General features: G+C 44.1%; 1 protein-coding gene across 1 annotated transcript in view; it reads right to left on the minus strand.

Annotated features, from left to right (window-relative positions):
- HUNK (hormonally up-regulated Neu-associated kinase) overlaps positions 1 to 14,888 on the minus strand; it is a 124,800-nt gene that overhangs the window by 32,420 nt on the left and 77,492 nt on the right. The window contains exon 5 of the mRNA XM_023189426.1: positions 8,128 to 8,255. Coding sequence (XP_023045194.1) covers positions 8,128 to 8,255 — 128 coding nt within the window. The remainder of the gene's footprint in view (positions 1 to 8,127; positions 8,256 to 14,888) is intronic.

Below are 14,888 nucleotides of genomic sequence, written 5' to 3' on the forward strand. Positions count from 1 at the left end.
CCAAATAATAGACCCCAGAAAATAATAATGTGCTTGCTCCCCCAATTTTTCCGTCCTTCTCTGTAAAGTTATTTTTTCAGTGTTCTAAGGTAATCTTCTTTGCAAGGAGAAGTCATAAAATGTCTTACTTTCTCAAAAGTTTTAAGTTGTCATTTTAACATTGTTCTTAAGGAAATGCTGAGCCTTTTTTCAACCCATTTTCTGCAGGGTAAAAATTAGACCATCAAAAAAGGGGCCAGTTGTGATGCCAGAATCAACTCAAGAGAAATAATCTTTGCTAGGTCATGCAGCCAGGCCAACCTTCATGGTCAACCCACCACCAGGGTGGGTTCCCATACTGTTGAAGAGGTTATCAGGTCATCTCCCTTTCAATAGTGGGTAGTCTCTACTGGGTATCTACCCAAAGGAAAATAGGTCATTACATGAAAAAGACACTTGCACACATGTTGACAGCAGCACAATTCACAACTGCAAAAATATGGAACCAGCCCAAATGTCCATCAACTAACAAGTGGATAAAGAAAATGTGACATATGGCCAGGCACGGTGGCTCACGCCTGTAATCCCAGCACTTTGGGAGGCCGAGGCGGGTGGATCACGAGGTCAGGAGATCAAGACCGTCCTGGGTAACACGGTGAAACCCTGTCTCTACTAAAAATACAGAAAATTAGCTGGGCGTGGTGGCGGGCACCTGTAGTCCCAGCTGCTGGGGAGGCTGAGGCAGGAGAACGGCATGAACCTGGGAGGCAGATTGCAGTGAGCTGAGATCGCACCACTGCACTCCAGCCTGGGCGACACAGTGAGACTCTATCTCAAAAAAAGAAAAAAAAAAAAAAGGAAAGAAAATGTGACTATATGTGATATATATATGTCATATACATGTTATATTTATGTCATATATGTCATATATATACACACACACACCCCCAAGGAATACTACTCAGTCATAAAAAGGAACAAAGTAATGACATTTGTAGCAACCTGGATGGAGCTGAGATCATTATTCTAAGTGAAGTAACCCAGGAATGGAAAATCAAACATTGTATGTTCTCGCTTGTAAGTGGGAACTAAGCTATGAAGGTGCAAAGGCATAAGAATGACACAATGGACTTAGGGGACTTGGAGGGAAGGGTAGGAGGGGGCGAGGGATAACAGACTACACATTGGGTACAGTGTACACTCCTCAGGCAATGGATGCACCAAAATCTCAGAAATCACCACTAAGGAACTTACCCATGTAACCAAAAACCACCTGTTCCCCAAAAACATACTGATATTTTGAAAAAAGGAAATATTGCCAGGAGCGGAGGCTCACGACTATAATCCCAGCACTTTGGGAGGCCGAGGTGAGTCGCTCACCTAAGGTCAGGAGTTCAAGACCAGCCTGACCAACATGGAGAAACCCCACCTCTACTAAAAATACAAAAATTAGCCGAGCATGGTGGTGCACACCCGTAATCCCAGCTACCTGGGAGGCTGAGGTAGTAGAATTGCTTGAACCCAGGGGGCAGAGGTTGCAGTGAGCTGAGATCATGCCACTGCACTCCAGCCTGGGCAGCACAGAGAGATTCCATCTCAAAATTAAAAAAAAAAAAAAAAATAACAGTGGGGTGGGTAGAAATGCATGCGTGGAGACCATGAGGTACATTTACCACTGTAAGTGTTATCGTTCAATACCCAGCTAAAACTCTAAAAAAAAAAAAAAAAAAAAAAAAAAAAATTGTTTTTAACTTTTAGGTTCGGGGGTACACGTGCAGGTTTGTTATATAGGCAAACTCGTGTCATGGGAGTTTGTTGTACAGGTTATTTCATCACCCAGGTACTAATCCTAGTACCCAATACTTATTTTTTCTGTTCCTCTCTCTCCTTCCACCCTCCACCCTCAAGTAGACCCCAGTGTCTATTGTTCCCCTCTTGGTGTCCATGGTGTCCTTTTGGTTATACTTAGCTCCCACTTATAAGTGAGAATGTGCAGTATTTGGTTTTCTGTTCCTGTGTTAGTTTGCTAAGGATAATGGCCTCCAGCTTCATCCATGTTCTTTAATCACCCAAAAATCAAACAGATCTCTGCTTTGCAGAATGTCTATCTCGCTTCCCTTAACATCCCTGCATTGGAAGAGTCATTTAGATCTTAACTGGAGGCATCTATTGGTCAGATAAAGAAGAAGAGGGCTTAATGAATCAGAGCGGGTGGGCTGTTGAGTTAATGTTTTCTGAGACATTGCTGTTGCTTACCCTCAAAGGACTTGGGCAACAACCCAGGGTTGCCTCAAAGGACTTGGGCAACAGTCCAGGCTTTTTCAAAGTATGATGAACCAGAAGTGCTAAGGACAAACTGGATGTGCATTTTTGTTCTATTTTCATAACCGAGCACTCTGCATCCTCAAAAACTGCTGATGAGCGCAAGTAATTTTAGTTCAAATCTCCACTGACGAATTTTCTTCCTTTGGACGTCACAGACATTGCGTTACTATCCAAAAAGGACTTTGAGAATATCCTTAGAGCTCTTTGAAGTTTGTTTTAGGGTCCTAAAAAACCCCTATGCCTTATGAGCAAGAGAGATTAAAATATTCCTCACCATCCTGGAAAGCCATGCCAGGCATGGCCACAGGCCACACGCCGCCCTCCACCTCTCTGAGATAACACCGAGGTTCTCCACTCAAGCCTGGAAAAATAGTACCACCCTGCTCAACGTAACACGCAGCACGCCTTCCTCCATCGCAAACCCCACTTTTTTTCACGAGTCATCAGCTTTCCAAAGCCTGGACTGGCTTGTGTGAGCACCTAAACACGGTACCAAGTGAAACGGCTGCAGGTGACAGGCAAAGTCATCAGACTTTTCACATTAGCGTAGCCTGATAGATGCAAATAGAGACTCCTCCCTGCTCGAAGCTCCCTCCTCATCACTTCCCAAGCTAAAGAACTGTTTGATAATCTGATCATCATGCCTTCTTGGACATCATCATTAGCACTGGCTCAATCCTCATGAAAGCTAACACTTCTCCTCCAGCTTTACTTTGGAGAATTCACGGCACAAAACCATCATAACCTGAACTGACTGCTTGGAATGTATTATAAATGCCAGCGTTGTGGTGTAGTGATGAAAAGGGAAGCAGTCTGAAAAATTGCTCAGCCATAAAAGGCATTTGCTACTCTGTGACATACAAGTGCCAACAAGCAAAAAGAAAGTGTGTACAAGAGAGACTTAGCAAGGCCCTCGAAGCTTAAGTTTGCAAACGGCATGACAGAGATGAATGAAGGGCAGTTCTTTGGAAGCGTGTTCTGTGGATTCACAAGGGCAATAATGCTGTTTTCAACTCAAGTTTGGTAAAAAATCTTCCAACTTAATCTTCAAAAAGAGCAGTGGAATTAATAGATATGATAATTACATGTATGAGTGACAGGGCCAGGTGCAGTAGCTCATGCCTGAGTCACCTCAGACTCCCCAGCAGTTTGGGAGTCTGACGCAGGAGGATTGCTTGAGCCCAGGAGTTCAAGACCAGCCTGAGCAACATAGGGAGACCCTCTCTCTATAAAAAACACACCCCCCCCCCAAAAAAAAAATTAGCTGAGCATGGTGGCATGCGCCTGCAGTCCCAGATACTTGGGAGGCTGAGGCAGGAAGATTGCTTGGTCTGGGAGGTTGAGGCTGCAGTGAGCCATGATTGTGCCACTGCACTCCAGCCAGGACAACACAGTGAAACCTTGTCTTAGGCAAAAACAAAAACAAATATGAATGACAGAGTCATCCAATTAATAAAGATGTGCATTAGTGAGGTACAGTAAAACTGGCATATTTTCTACTTGGATTGACATTACTCAAGACATAAGGACATACAGACAATAGATAATACCTCCAACTTTTTGTAGGGGGGTACATCTTATACTAAATAAAATGAGAGAAGAGTGAAATAACACAGCACGGTAGGAAAATCTAGGTTTTCAGTCAAGCAGACTTAATCCCTCTGAGACTCAATTTCCTCACTGGTAAACAGGGACTTACCTTGCAGGACTGTATAAAAACAACACCACATGAAAAACACCTACAAAGGATCATTCGATAAATGGCAGCTACTCATGTTACTGGTAAGCTAGTATTTTCGGATATAAGCAGGGCCAGGCTGGTTGGAAGGGAGAGGAGATAAACTTGGTGGGGTGCAAAGGATGGGAAAAATGGGAGGCTGTCAGAAGGGCAGCAGCTGATACTCAAATCTGAAGACATTCACTCTATAAACCAGATAAGACTCCCTGGGCTGCCTCAGCAGCTGGTGCACTGCTCTGGGCCCTACTGGATCAGGACAATTCCCAATCCTGAGTCATCAAAATAATCTACGGGCCACCTTTCCAGGTCACACAGGCACATTAACACTAGAGTCAGCAACCTAGATTCCCTGAGCATCTATCATGTGCAAACATTTCACTTGGGACCTGGCTCAAAGGATTTCAATCCTAGTTGAAAAAAGATATTTCTATATCCCAATAGTTATTTTAAAAAGGGGGAGATGGGGAGAGCATCAGATTCCCTAATTAGAAAATCAGATACAGAAATGCAATTCATGCTTGACAAGTCAAGACAACAAAGTCCTGCAGGAATGTGAAGATCTTTAACAAGCACACACAGAGCTTAAGGCCAACGCAAAGCTGTCCGCTCAAAGCAGGAGCTATGTGAGGTTGGACGGCAATTCCAGTGATGCTGAAATTGCTGGGAACATTTTTAATATGTCTTCTTTGGGACTACTTTTGGATTATCTTTTAACATCTTCAGAACTGCAACTCTTGCTTCTTTAAGGTTAAATTTAATTTTCACAATTAAAAAGAAAAAACACTCAGAACTCAAACTGCTAAGATTGTATAATGTTATTGAAAGTAAAAACAAGGTATGGTTCTGAAGCAATGAGACTGATTTTCTTGTGTTCTTAACCTACCTGTGCTCGTCTGCTCCTTTTCCCACAGCTGTGTGGGGCTCATGCTAATGCTAATCAACAAATATTTCTGGCTTTTCACTTTCAGCACACGTGGTAGGGTTGCACTGCCCCATTCTCTTTAGTTGGGCGAAGCCATGTGCCATGTTTTAGAAAGCTTCCACTTACATCTGGAAGATTGGTGGAAGATTTAATTGCTGGTGAAAGAGCTTCTCTTTCTCTTTCCCTTGCTCCCTCTGCATGAACCAGAAATGCTGGAAATGGTGGCTGCTCCATCAGCCCTGGGCCCTTGGCTGGGCAGAACCTTTCAACGTTTGATCCAACTCTCAATTGAGATGTAGCACGAGTGAGAAAAAAACCTTTGTGGTCCTGAGCCACTAAGACTTGGGGGCTGATTGTTACTGTAGCATAACCTGGTCTATTCTGACTAATACAATGAAGTGGCAGCAGATCAGCAGTTCTCCAGCTCCTCAGGCTCTCATCAGGCTCAAAGACAGCACTGCCTGCCTTTCCCAACTGTGGGGGTACATTCATCCTCCTATTGTCCTTTGTTATGGGTCACTTGAATAAAACAACGGTCCTTCGGTGGGTGAACGGTGAAACCCAGGGAATACTACTCACCAATAAAAAGAAACAACTCAGATTATCTCAAGGGAATTATGCTTTGTGGGAAAAAAAGTGATTTACATATAACATTTTTGAAATGACAAAATTACAGATGATACAGGGTGGTGGCTGACAGGGCTTAGGGAGAGCAGGAGGAAGGGAGGTGGCTGTGGCTACAGGGGAGCAGCACAGTGAGGGAACTGTCTTGCATCTTGACTGTGGTGGCTGTCACACAAATTACTCACGTGATAAAACTCCATAGAACTAATATACACCCACACATATGAGTGTAGGTAAAACTTATGAAATCTGAACAAGGTCAGTGGATTTTATCAATGTTAATTTTCCAGTGGTGATATTATACCACAGTTAGACGCTATATTACTATCGGGGGAAACTGGGTGATACGGTTTGGCTGTGTCCTCACCCACATCTCACCTCGAATTGTAATAATCCCCACATGTCAAGGGTGGGGCCAGGTGGAGATAACTGAATCATGGGGGCAGTTCATGCTGTTCTCACGGTAGTGAGTAAGTCTCATGAGATCTGATGGTTTTATAAATAGGATTTCCCCTGCACAAGCTCTCTTGCCTGCCATCACCTGAGACGTCCCTTTGCTCTTCCTTCATCTTCCACCATGATTGTGAGGCCTCCCCAGCCCTGTGGAACGGTGAGTCTGTTAAATCCCTTTCCTTTATAAATTACCCAGTCTCAGGTATGTCTTTATCAGGAGCATGAGAACGGACTAATACACTGGATGAAGGCTATTTGGATCTCTTTGTATTACTTCTAGCAATTGTGTGTGAATCTACAATTATGTCACAATGAAAAGTTTTAAAAATAATCTTATTTGTTAAAAAAAAAAAAACCTTTTTACTCTCTATCCCCGTCCCAATTTATTTTCTTTTCTTTAGAGCACTTAACATTACCAAATACCACACGTTTGTTTATTATTTATTTTTAGCCTCCCCTGCTGATATATAAGCTTTATAAGGGTAGAGACTGGTTTGTTCTCTGTCTTCCTTAATCTAGAACACACCTAGCACATAATTGGTGCACAATACATATTCACGGAATAAGCTAATGAGTATGAAATACGGAATGAATGAATGAATGAATGGGCACACCTCAGAGTGCTCTGTCGCACTTTCGACATTTCTGAAAGCTCTAAAACTTAAATATGACAATAGGTTTGACATTTTGCACATTTTCTAACTCTGAGAGTTATGACTCTCAGTGCAGAAATATTTCTTCTATAATGACAGAGCTGTAACTCATCTTCCCAAGGACTTAATGCCTCCTTTGCTTTCAAGCCTCCAGAGATTCTCCCCTCCCTTGAGGAGACAGTATGGGCTGAATTAGATCATTGCATACAAGAATGTGTCTCCACTTGGATTCCACTTGGCAAGATAAATTCAGGGTCAGCTTCATGCATGCTTTTAAACTCAGAAGAAAAATGCATAACAGTAGTAAAATAAAATGCTATATTTTAACTATCATAAATATCGTAAGTTGCAGTTAAATAACTGCTTTCTTCTTTGGTCAAAAGCCTTATCTCAGTGAAGCTGAGTTTATTCTAAGGAGCCAATTAAATGCTCATCAAAGCCAAGCCAAGGCCAGGAACTTGAATTGTGAACCAAACAAAAGAACAAATTGTACTGATTTACTGGATCTGAAACCAAACCTTAATACAAACTGTTTACTGAAATGTGAACCAGCTAAAGCTTGAGAGAACTTTTCAAACACACCTGATGATTCAGTCCAATTAAGTAACTTAACCTCTATATACTTAAAAGCTTTTGAACGGGCTCAAAAACTCAACTCACAAAACAAATCGCAGCCCCAACTTCAATGCGACAAACATTTCTTGAAAATAATTGCAGAAAGAAGACATATTGGAAATGTGACCACAAATCCTCTTTTCCAAGTCAACATAATATGGTGAGTTTTAAAACAATCAAGCCTGCAATTATTTTTCAAATGGAGAATATCAGATCCTTTGGATCTACGTGTTTTGTGCAGAAGGAGGAAGGAGGAGTTAGGGGTTCAGAATTATAAAGGAACAGGAAAGGATACAGGTGAAAGGCACGAGTGAGGCCAGGCACGGTGGCTCACGCCTGTAATCCCAGCACTTTGGGAGGCCGAGACGGACGGATCATGAGGTCAGGAGGTCGAGACCATCCTGGCTAACACGGTGAAACCCCGTCTCTACTAAAAATACAAAAAGCTAGCGAGGCGAGGTGGCGGGCGCCTGTAGTCCCAGCTACTCGGGAGGCTGAGGCAGGAGAACGGCGTGAACCCGGGAGGCAGAGCTTGCAGTGAGCTGAGATCGCACCACTGTACTCCAGCCTGGGCAACAGCGAGACTCCATTTCAATAAATAAATAATTAATAAATAAATAAATAGAAAGGCACGAGTGCCCGTTGAGAGACGGGAAACCCAACCACCCCTTGACACTTTGATTTAACACTAGAAAGAAATTTACAATCATGGGATAGACATAACACCAGTGCTGCAAAACAGATACTGTTTCACAGGTAGACCGGAACTGGTCACAACAGAAGCCCTGAACCATGATCTAGAACAGCAGGTGCATTACCTGTGGAGAGCTGAGTGGGGAGGGGGTTCATTTCTTTGTCCACCATCTTCTGGTACAAAGCCCTCAGGCTGAAAGGCTCCACCGTGAAAGGCAGCGTCCCGGTCAACATGGCATACATGTTCACACCTCTGGAAAGAGAGACATACACATGAAAGTGGAGTCGGGTCCCCTGGGGAGGGGAAGACACTGGAGACATGGGCTTCACCGAAGCATGAGAGCTGCTGCTTCCATGCCAACCTCAACAGGCCCTCTTCAAAGCCATCTTTGTAGAATGCTCAGTGTCATGTTCAAAGAGTTGGGTGAGGCCGGGCGAGGTGGCTCATGCCTGTGATCCCAGCACTCTGGGAAGTGGATCACCTGAGGTCAGGAGTTCGAGACCAGCCTGTGTAGCGCCTCCATCCCCAACCCCTGCCTCATCAGCCTGGACTACCACCTGCTCATCCTCTCGCTGCTGTGCTGCAAACTGTGCATGAAGCCTCTGCACACCCTGGCACCCATCTCTAGTAAAAATACAAAAATTAGCCAGGCGTGGTGGCAGGTGCCTGTAATCCCAGCTACTGGGGAGGCTGAGGCAGGAGAATCACTTGCACATAGGAGCCGAGATCGTGCCATTGCACTCCAGTCTGAGCGTCAAGAGTGAAATTCCACCTCGAAAGAAAGAAAGAAAGACAGAGAGAGAGAGAGAGAGAGAGAGAAGGAAGGGAGGGAGGGAAGAAGAGGAGAGGAAAGGGAAGGGAAGGGAAGGAGGAAGGAAGGAAGGAAGGAGGAAGGAAGGAAGGAAGGAAGGAAGGAAGGAAGGAAGGAAGGAAGGAAGGCAGGCAGGCAGGCAGGCTTGGGTGAGAGCACTTGAATGTGAAGACCCAGAAGGTGACCACAGAGAAAAACAGGAGTTTCAAGAGCGTCAGGAACCACCTCCTGAGGAGGGGAACCATGACCCTCTGCTCTCTCCGAATGCTATGGCAGGAAGAAGTCAACAGCAAGGAGGCCCAGACCAAGCAATGTAAGAAACACCTGGGAGACGTCAGGGACCTCAATTAAGAGTAGTATTGCCATTATGTGGTTTTCCAAGGATGGCTTACAAGGTGGTACCTGGAAAAGGCTGACCAAAAAATACAGGAAAAGCCCCCCACACCAGAAGTGCCAGTCACAGCCAAACTGTGAGCCAGGTTACCACTCAGCCCTCAGAAACGAAGCCTCATACCAAAACCCGGCGTTCTGCTCTAGTCTTAAATTTTGCCGTGGCTTGTAACTAGAGAAATTTCTGGGGAGGTCCCCTTCCTTCCTGCCCTGATTTTTTTTATTGTTCATTGTGAGACTCTGCCACCTGGCCCCAACCCAACATCTCAGATGTGGTTGAAATACCTTCTGAATAAGCTTAACTGCCCCTATCCAAAGCCAATCTGAGAACAGAAACATCTTCTTAGAGGATTTTGATTTTCCTGATGTGCAAATCTAACATCGTTTTGATGAGATTTCCTGATAGAGATGAAATGTCTGCCTACCAAGAGGTCTCAAGTGTTCAAAAGCGCCCAAGGGAATATATACTTTAAAAACAGGCACTAAGATTTCCAGTCAAAACAAATCCAATGAGACTGATTGAAATTAAGACCCTTGAGGCCCAATTCCAAGGCGACCCCCTCTGAATTACGGCATTTCAGATAATGACAGGTGCTGGAGCCCACAACTCCCGCTAGAAATCATTTGCTAATTTCAGATCTATACTAAGACCTGGTTCCCACTCACAGTGGAGTTAGGGGGACAGACGCGTTAACAGTCATTCCACAAATACTTGCTGGATGGCTCTCTGCCCCAGGCAAGACTATAGGTGCTCGGTACTGGGGACCAGAGAAAGACCTGCCCTCTTGGGGTTTCAGTGAGGAAGAACACAGGCAAGCAACGTGCGAACAAATAAATGAGCACAGTCCTTTCAGGGGGTGATCAGTGCAAAAGGAATAAGAAATGCTGAATTGCACAACTTTTGACCACAAGAGGAGTTCAATGAAGGGAGAAAGAGAACTTAGAAACAGGTACATGAAGAGGGAACGCTGCGCAGGTAGTGACTGCATGTGTGTGAGCTCATGTATCTTTGGCTGGCTGGTTGTGTGGCTGGAGAGATAAAAACGGCATAAACAAAGAAATGGAAACAAGAATGAACAAGGCACACACAGAGCTATTTGAGCAGCATTTCCCTGTGTGTGTTTAGTGGAACACGTCCCCCCGGGGGAGGAATAGCGGTTAGGCAGATACAAGTGGTATGGCCAAATAATTTGGGGAGTAGTTATGTTATATAAGTGGATTAAAGGGGCTCAAAATGGAAAGGAGGAAACTGTGGCAGGAAATCAGCAGGTTGCTGTTAAAATCAGAATGGGAATGATGGCACGCAACAGAAAGGGAAAAGCAAAGACTCAGTGGAGACATTTGAAGGGCACCTGCCAGGTGGCAAACTCAGAATGCAGGACCAATGGTGGTAACAGAATGGTACTGAGGAGGCTGAGGAAGAGAGACAGGTTAGGGGTGCAGAGAAGGAGTGTCAGGGCTAGTGATATGTTTGAGAACATACTATGCAATGCTGCACTTTGAGTATGTCTGAGGTAGAGTTCAACATTCTTGCTTTGAAAAATTATTGGAGATCGGTAAGAGGGAATGCTAAAAGGGTCACAAAATTGTAGAGTTTTGCATACAAAGAGGACTTGGACACATGGCTTTCATGGATAGAAACCTTCTGGCACATCCCACAAAGCTGTTGCTGAGGACCACTGAACAACCTCCAAGACAAGCTGTTCCCAATGCTTCTGAGCCAGCCTGTTCCATCCAGGGCAATTCTATGCAAAAATAAAGCTTTCCAAGACTAAGCCAACATCTACATCTTCTGTTCATTGGTTGTGGAACAAGACCAGTTTCTCTTCCATGGTCAGCACTCCACATCTTTGAAAACTGGAACCAGGTCTTCCCACCCTTCTCGGTCTGCCACAGTTCGGGAACTCAGGCCTTTTGCCTGTGGTTATTTGACACGGTTGGGAGTCTCCTCAACAACCCAGTCCTCTGCCCTGAATACACACCAGTGGGTTCATGCAGTTAATGAGCTTTAATGTTTCCATGCTACAGAGCAAAGACCTCATATTTCAACAGAGTTGGAGTGAACTGAGTTAAGGGGAAGAAAAAACAAAACCAAGATTCTGTCCCTGCTCACCACCTCTGAGTGCCTAATCTCGCTCTAATATTCACACCTAAAGCTGAAGAGCCTGCTACCTACACAGTATCATTTTTTCTGCAGCAAGTGCTTCATAACGCCTAACTCATGCAGTATTTCTCAAACTGAGGTACACAGACACATCCTCAGGGGTGTGGCAGTTCTAATTTTTATTTTCTTCTTGGCAACAGACTGAAACATTTCACAAAGCATAACCGGGGCAATAGATGACCACCGTATAATTAAGAACACCGTCCACCACACACACCCAATTTCAGTGCCTGCTTTGGTATTTCTTTACCAATGAACTATTTTTGCAAAAAAAAAAAAAAAAAAAATTCACTTTTATTATCATAGCCTAATGAGAAGGAAGCAGAGCTGGACTTAAAAGTGTCAGTGATGCATCTGTGCTTCTATCAGTGGAAAAGAAAGTCTCCTGGTGACTGGAATAGTGTGTCGTTTGTCCTCAGATCAGTGGCATCAGTACCACCTGAGAACTTGTTGAAAATGCACATTCAGCCAGGCGCAATGGCTCAAACTTGTAATTTCAGCAATTTGGGAGGCTGAGGCAGTCAGCTCTCTTGAGCTCAGGAGTTTGAGATCAGCCTGGGCAACATGGTGAGATCCCATTTCTACAAAAAATACCAAAATTAGCCAGGCATGGTGGCACGCACCTGTAAGTCCCAGCTACTTGGGGGGCTGAGGTGGGAAGATCACTTGAGCCCAGGAAGTTGGGGCTGCAGGGAGATGTAAGTGTGCCACTGCACTCCAGCTTAGGTGACAGAGCAAGACCCCGACTCTTAAAAAAAAAAAAAAAAAAAAGCAAAGAAAATGCACATTCCTGGGCGCCACTGCACATCTCTGGAATCAGAAACTCTGCGGTGTTTTTGCAAGCCCTCCAGGTGCTTCTGATGCGTACTCAAAAAACTGGAAAGACCCTGGAAGAATGAAAAGTTTTCGGGGAGTTGAGGCATCACAAGATGGGCCTGACAATCTCGAAGAACCTGTGCCCAGCAGTGAGAACTGCACTCATGCTGTGTACAGCCATTCCCTTCCCACAAAACATTAGCCATTGCATCAATGTTGCTCATTTGAATATTCTGCGGTTCTTTTACTCTCGATTATATTTAACCTGTAAATGAGTTTTGGTTTTTCAGTTGTATAGGGCCATAAATAAAAGAAGTTTAATTTGGGGCTCATGTACTTATAAATAACATTTAAAGAAAAATAACTCACGTCAACACACACAGTTATGAAGAATGTTCTTCCTTTAAAAAGACAGTGTATAATACTCAAGTTTGCGGAACACTGCTCTATGACCTTTTCTATTCCCTTTAATCTTTAGGGCGCACCTAGCTTCCTGTCCCAGGTGGGGGTGTCGTATAGTGCAGATGCCTCTAGGAGGTAGGACATCATGATAACGGGAGGGGAACCCCATTAAAGGGGTTTGGAGAGCATATGAGGCCAGTGGAGCAACTGTAAAGCTTTTATGAATGTTTCTTTCTTGAAGGAGACCCTGAGCCACCAAACTGCTTGCCTCCTTGTCACCGACTGGCTTCAACAGATGCCAAAAGTCTCCTCAAGTCACTGCATATTACACTGGTCTTTGCTTCTCTCCGTCATCTGGCTGGGACCACAGATAAGATTAACAGATGCTTGTCTTCAAGATGGCGCCAGAGCCATCCAGGTGGCAGGTCTGGCCAGGGTTGAGCAAGTGGTTTTAATAGTAACTTTAATTGATGACTTTACAAACTGATTCCAGAATTCCATTTCTCTTGGAGGAGTTTATCATCGATGGGAAAATAAAAAATAAAAAAAGAAGAAGAAGAAGCTGCCACAAATCCTTAAAGAGGACCCGCCTCTCTCATCCTAGGGTCTCTCATCCATAAGACGTGGATAATAATAGCACCTACCTTTAGACTGCATGAGGGTCACGTCAACTAAGCCACAGAAAGAACTGAATTCTGTAGTTGGAAGAAATTAAGCTTGATAAATTGTGATCTATTGTTTCATCAAAAAAACCTTCCTTAAAATAAGAGGGAAAAAGCTACAATTTTATTTGTACTGTATTGCCAAATAAGAATGGAAACCTGGCCAGGCGCAGTGGCTCATGCCTGTAATCCCAGCACTTTGGGAGGCTGAGGCAGGAGGATCACCGGAGGTCAGGAGTTCAAGACCAGCCTCAACATGGAGAAACCCCATCTCTACTAAAAACATAAAATGAGTTGGGCTTAGTGGCGCATGCCTGTAATCTCAGCTACTCGGAAGGCTGAGGCAGGAGAATCTCTTGAACCCAGGAGGCGGAGGTTGCGGTGAGCAGAGATTGCGTCATTGCCTGGGCAACAAAAGCAAAACTCCATCTCAAAAAAAAAAAAAAAAGAATGGAAACCTACGTGAACAGTCATACAGTCCTAGCTAGGAGATTTCAACAGGGAAACCAGATTGAGCATCTTAATTCCTTTCCCCCAGAGTTTCCATACATGTTTAATATCTGGATAAAGAGAAACCTAGTCCCTCTGACATTTCAGAAGTATGTGAGGATACCAAGGGAAAAATGTGGAATGCAGTTTATAAACCTCTGTAATCCCATAGAATTAGTAGGAGTTTCAAAACATGTTCAGAATTTCCTGATGGGTCTTTTGAAATATGGCCCAGGGGCTTTCTGGATTCTCTGTGGCAGACATGGGATTCCCAAGAATCAAAGACAGTCTTAACAAATGAGAGGGATGAGAGACTGGGACAAGAGAGGGCAACAATCAAATATGACCGGGAGTTTTTCCAGCAGAATGAAATAAGGGTGAGCTATCGCAGGCTGGAAGAAAACCCAAAGATACTAGGCAGCGTGGAATACTCTGATCTCACAAAAGGAAGAAGGCAGACAATGTGGGGGCAGCTGAAAGAAGGGGAAAAGGGCCCTTACTTGTGAAATACAAACGGGGAAGCTTTGGAATTAAGTCAAAAGCCAAATGGCCATCCTGATATTTAGTCTGATACACAAAAAAATATTCCCTGGAGGAAAAGCTGTGGTATCGCCTGCCATCCCAAAGAGGAAAGACATGGAGTCACTGCTCCCTGGAGAAGTCGCTGGCAATTTTAACAAGATGCAGGGGACAAAGCAATGGACAGAGCCATCCCGGCAGGTGGAGGGAGGGTCTGGTTACTTGTTCTTAAGGGGCATGTGAACAGGAACCTCAGAAACTGCCCAGTTTACACAGAGTGCAGTCAAAAGGACCTTCGGGAGATGCACCTTACTTCTGTGTGGCTTTCCAAGAAAGGAATTGCCTTGGAAAAATTAAAAATAACTTGTCACCTGAAAGCAATATCTTTCCATCTTTCAGTATCAACTTTTAATAATACAACTTCCAATTTAAGGTCTTGTAAGTAGACTAGGAATCAATTCATCCATTGGGAAAATCCCAAATTTCACCACTCTTCCATTAAATGGTCTACGATTAGCAAGAAATTATTTTCTTGTGGATTTCAAGATGGTTGTTTCTCTTCCTTTCCTTCCCTTCGTTCCTTTCTTCTATGTTAAATACGTACGCTAGCTACAAAGGAAAAAAAAAATCTC

Source organism: Piliocolobus tephrosceles, chromosome 19, assembly GCF_002776525.5.
Source record: "Piliocolobus tephrosceles isolate RC106 chromosome 19, ASM277652v3, whole genome shotgun sequence".
Lineage (NCBI taxonomy): Eukaryota > Metazoa > Chordata > Mammalia > Primates > Cercopithecidae > Piliocolobus > Piliocolobus tephrosceles.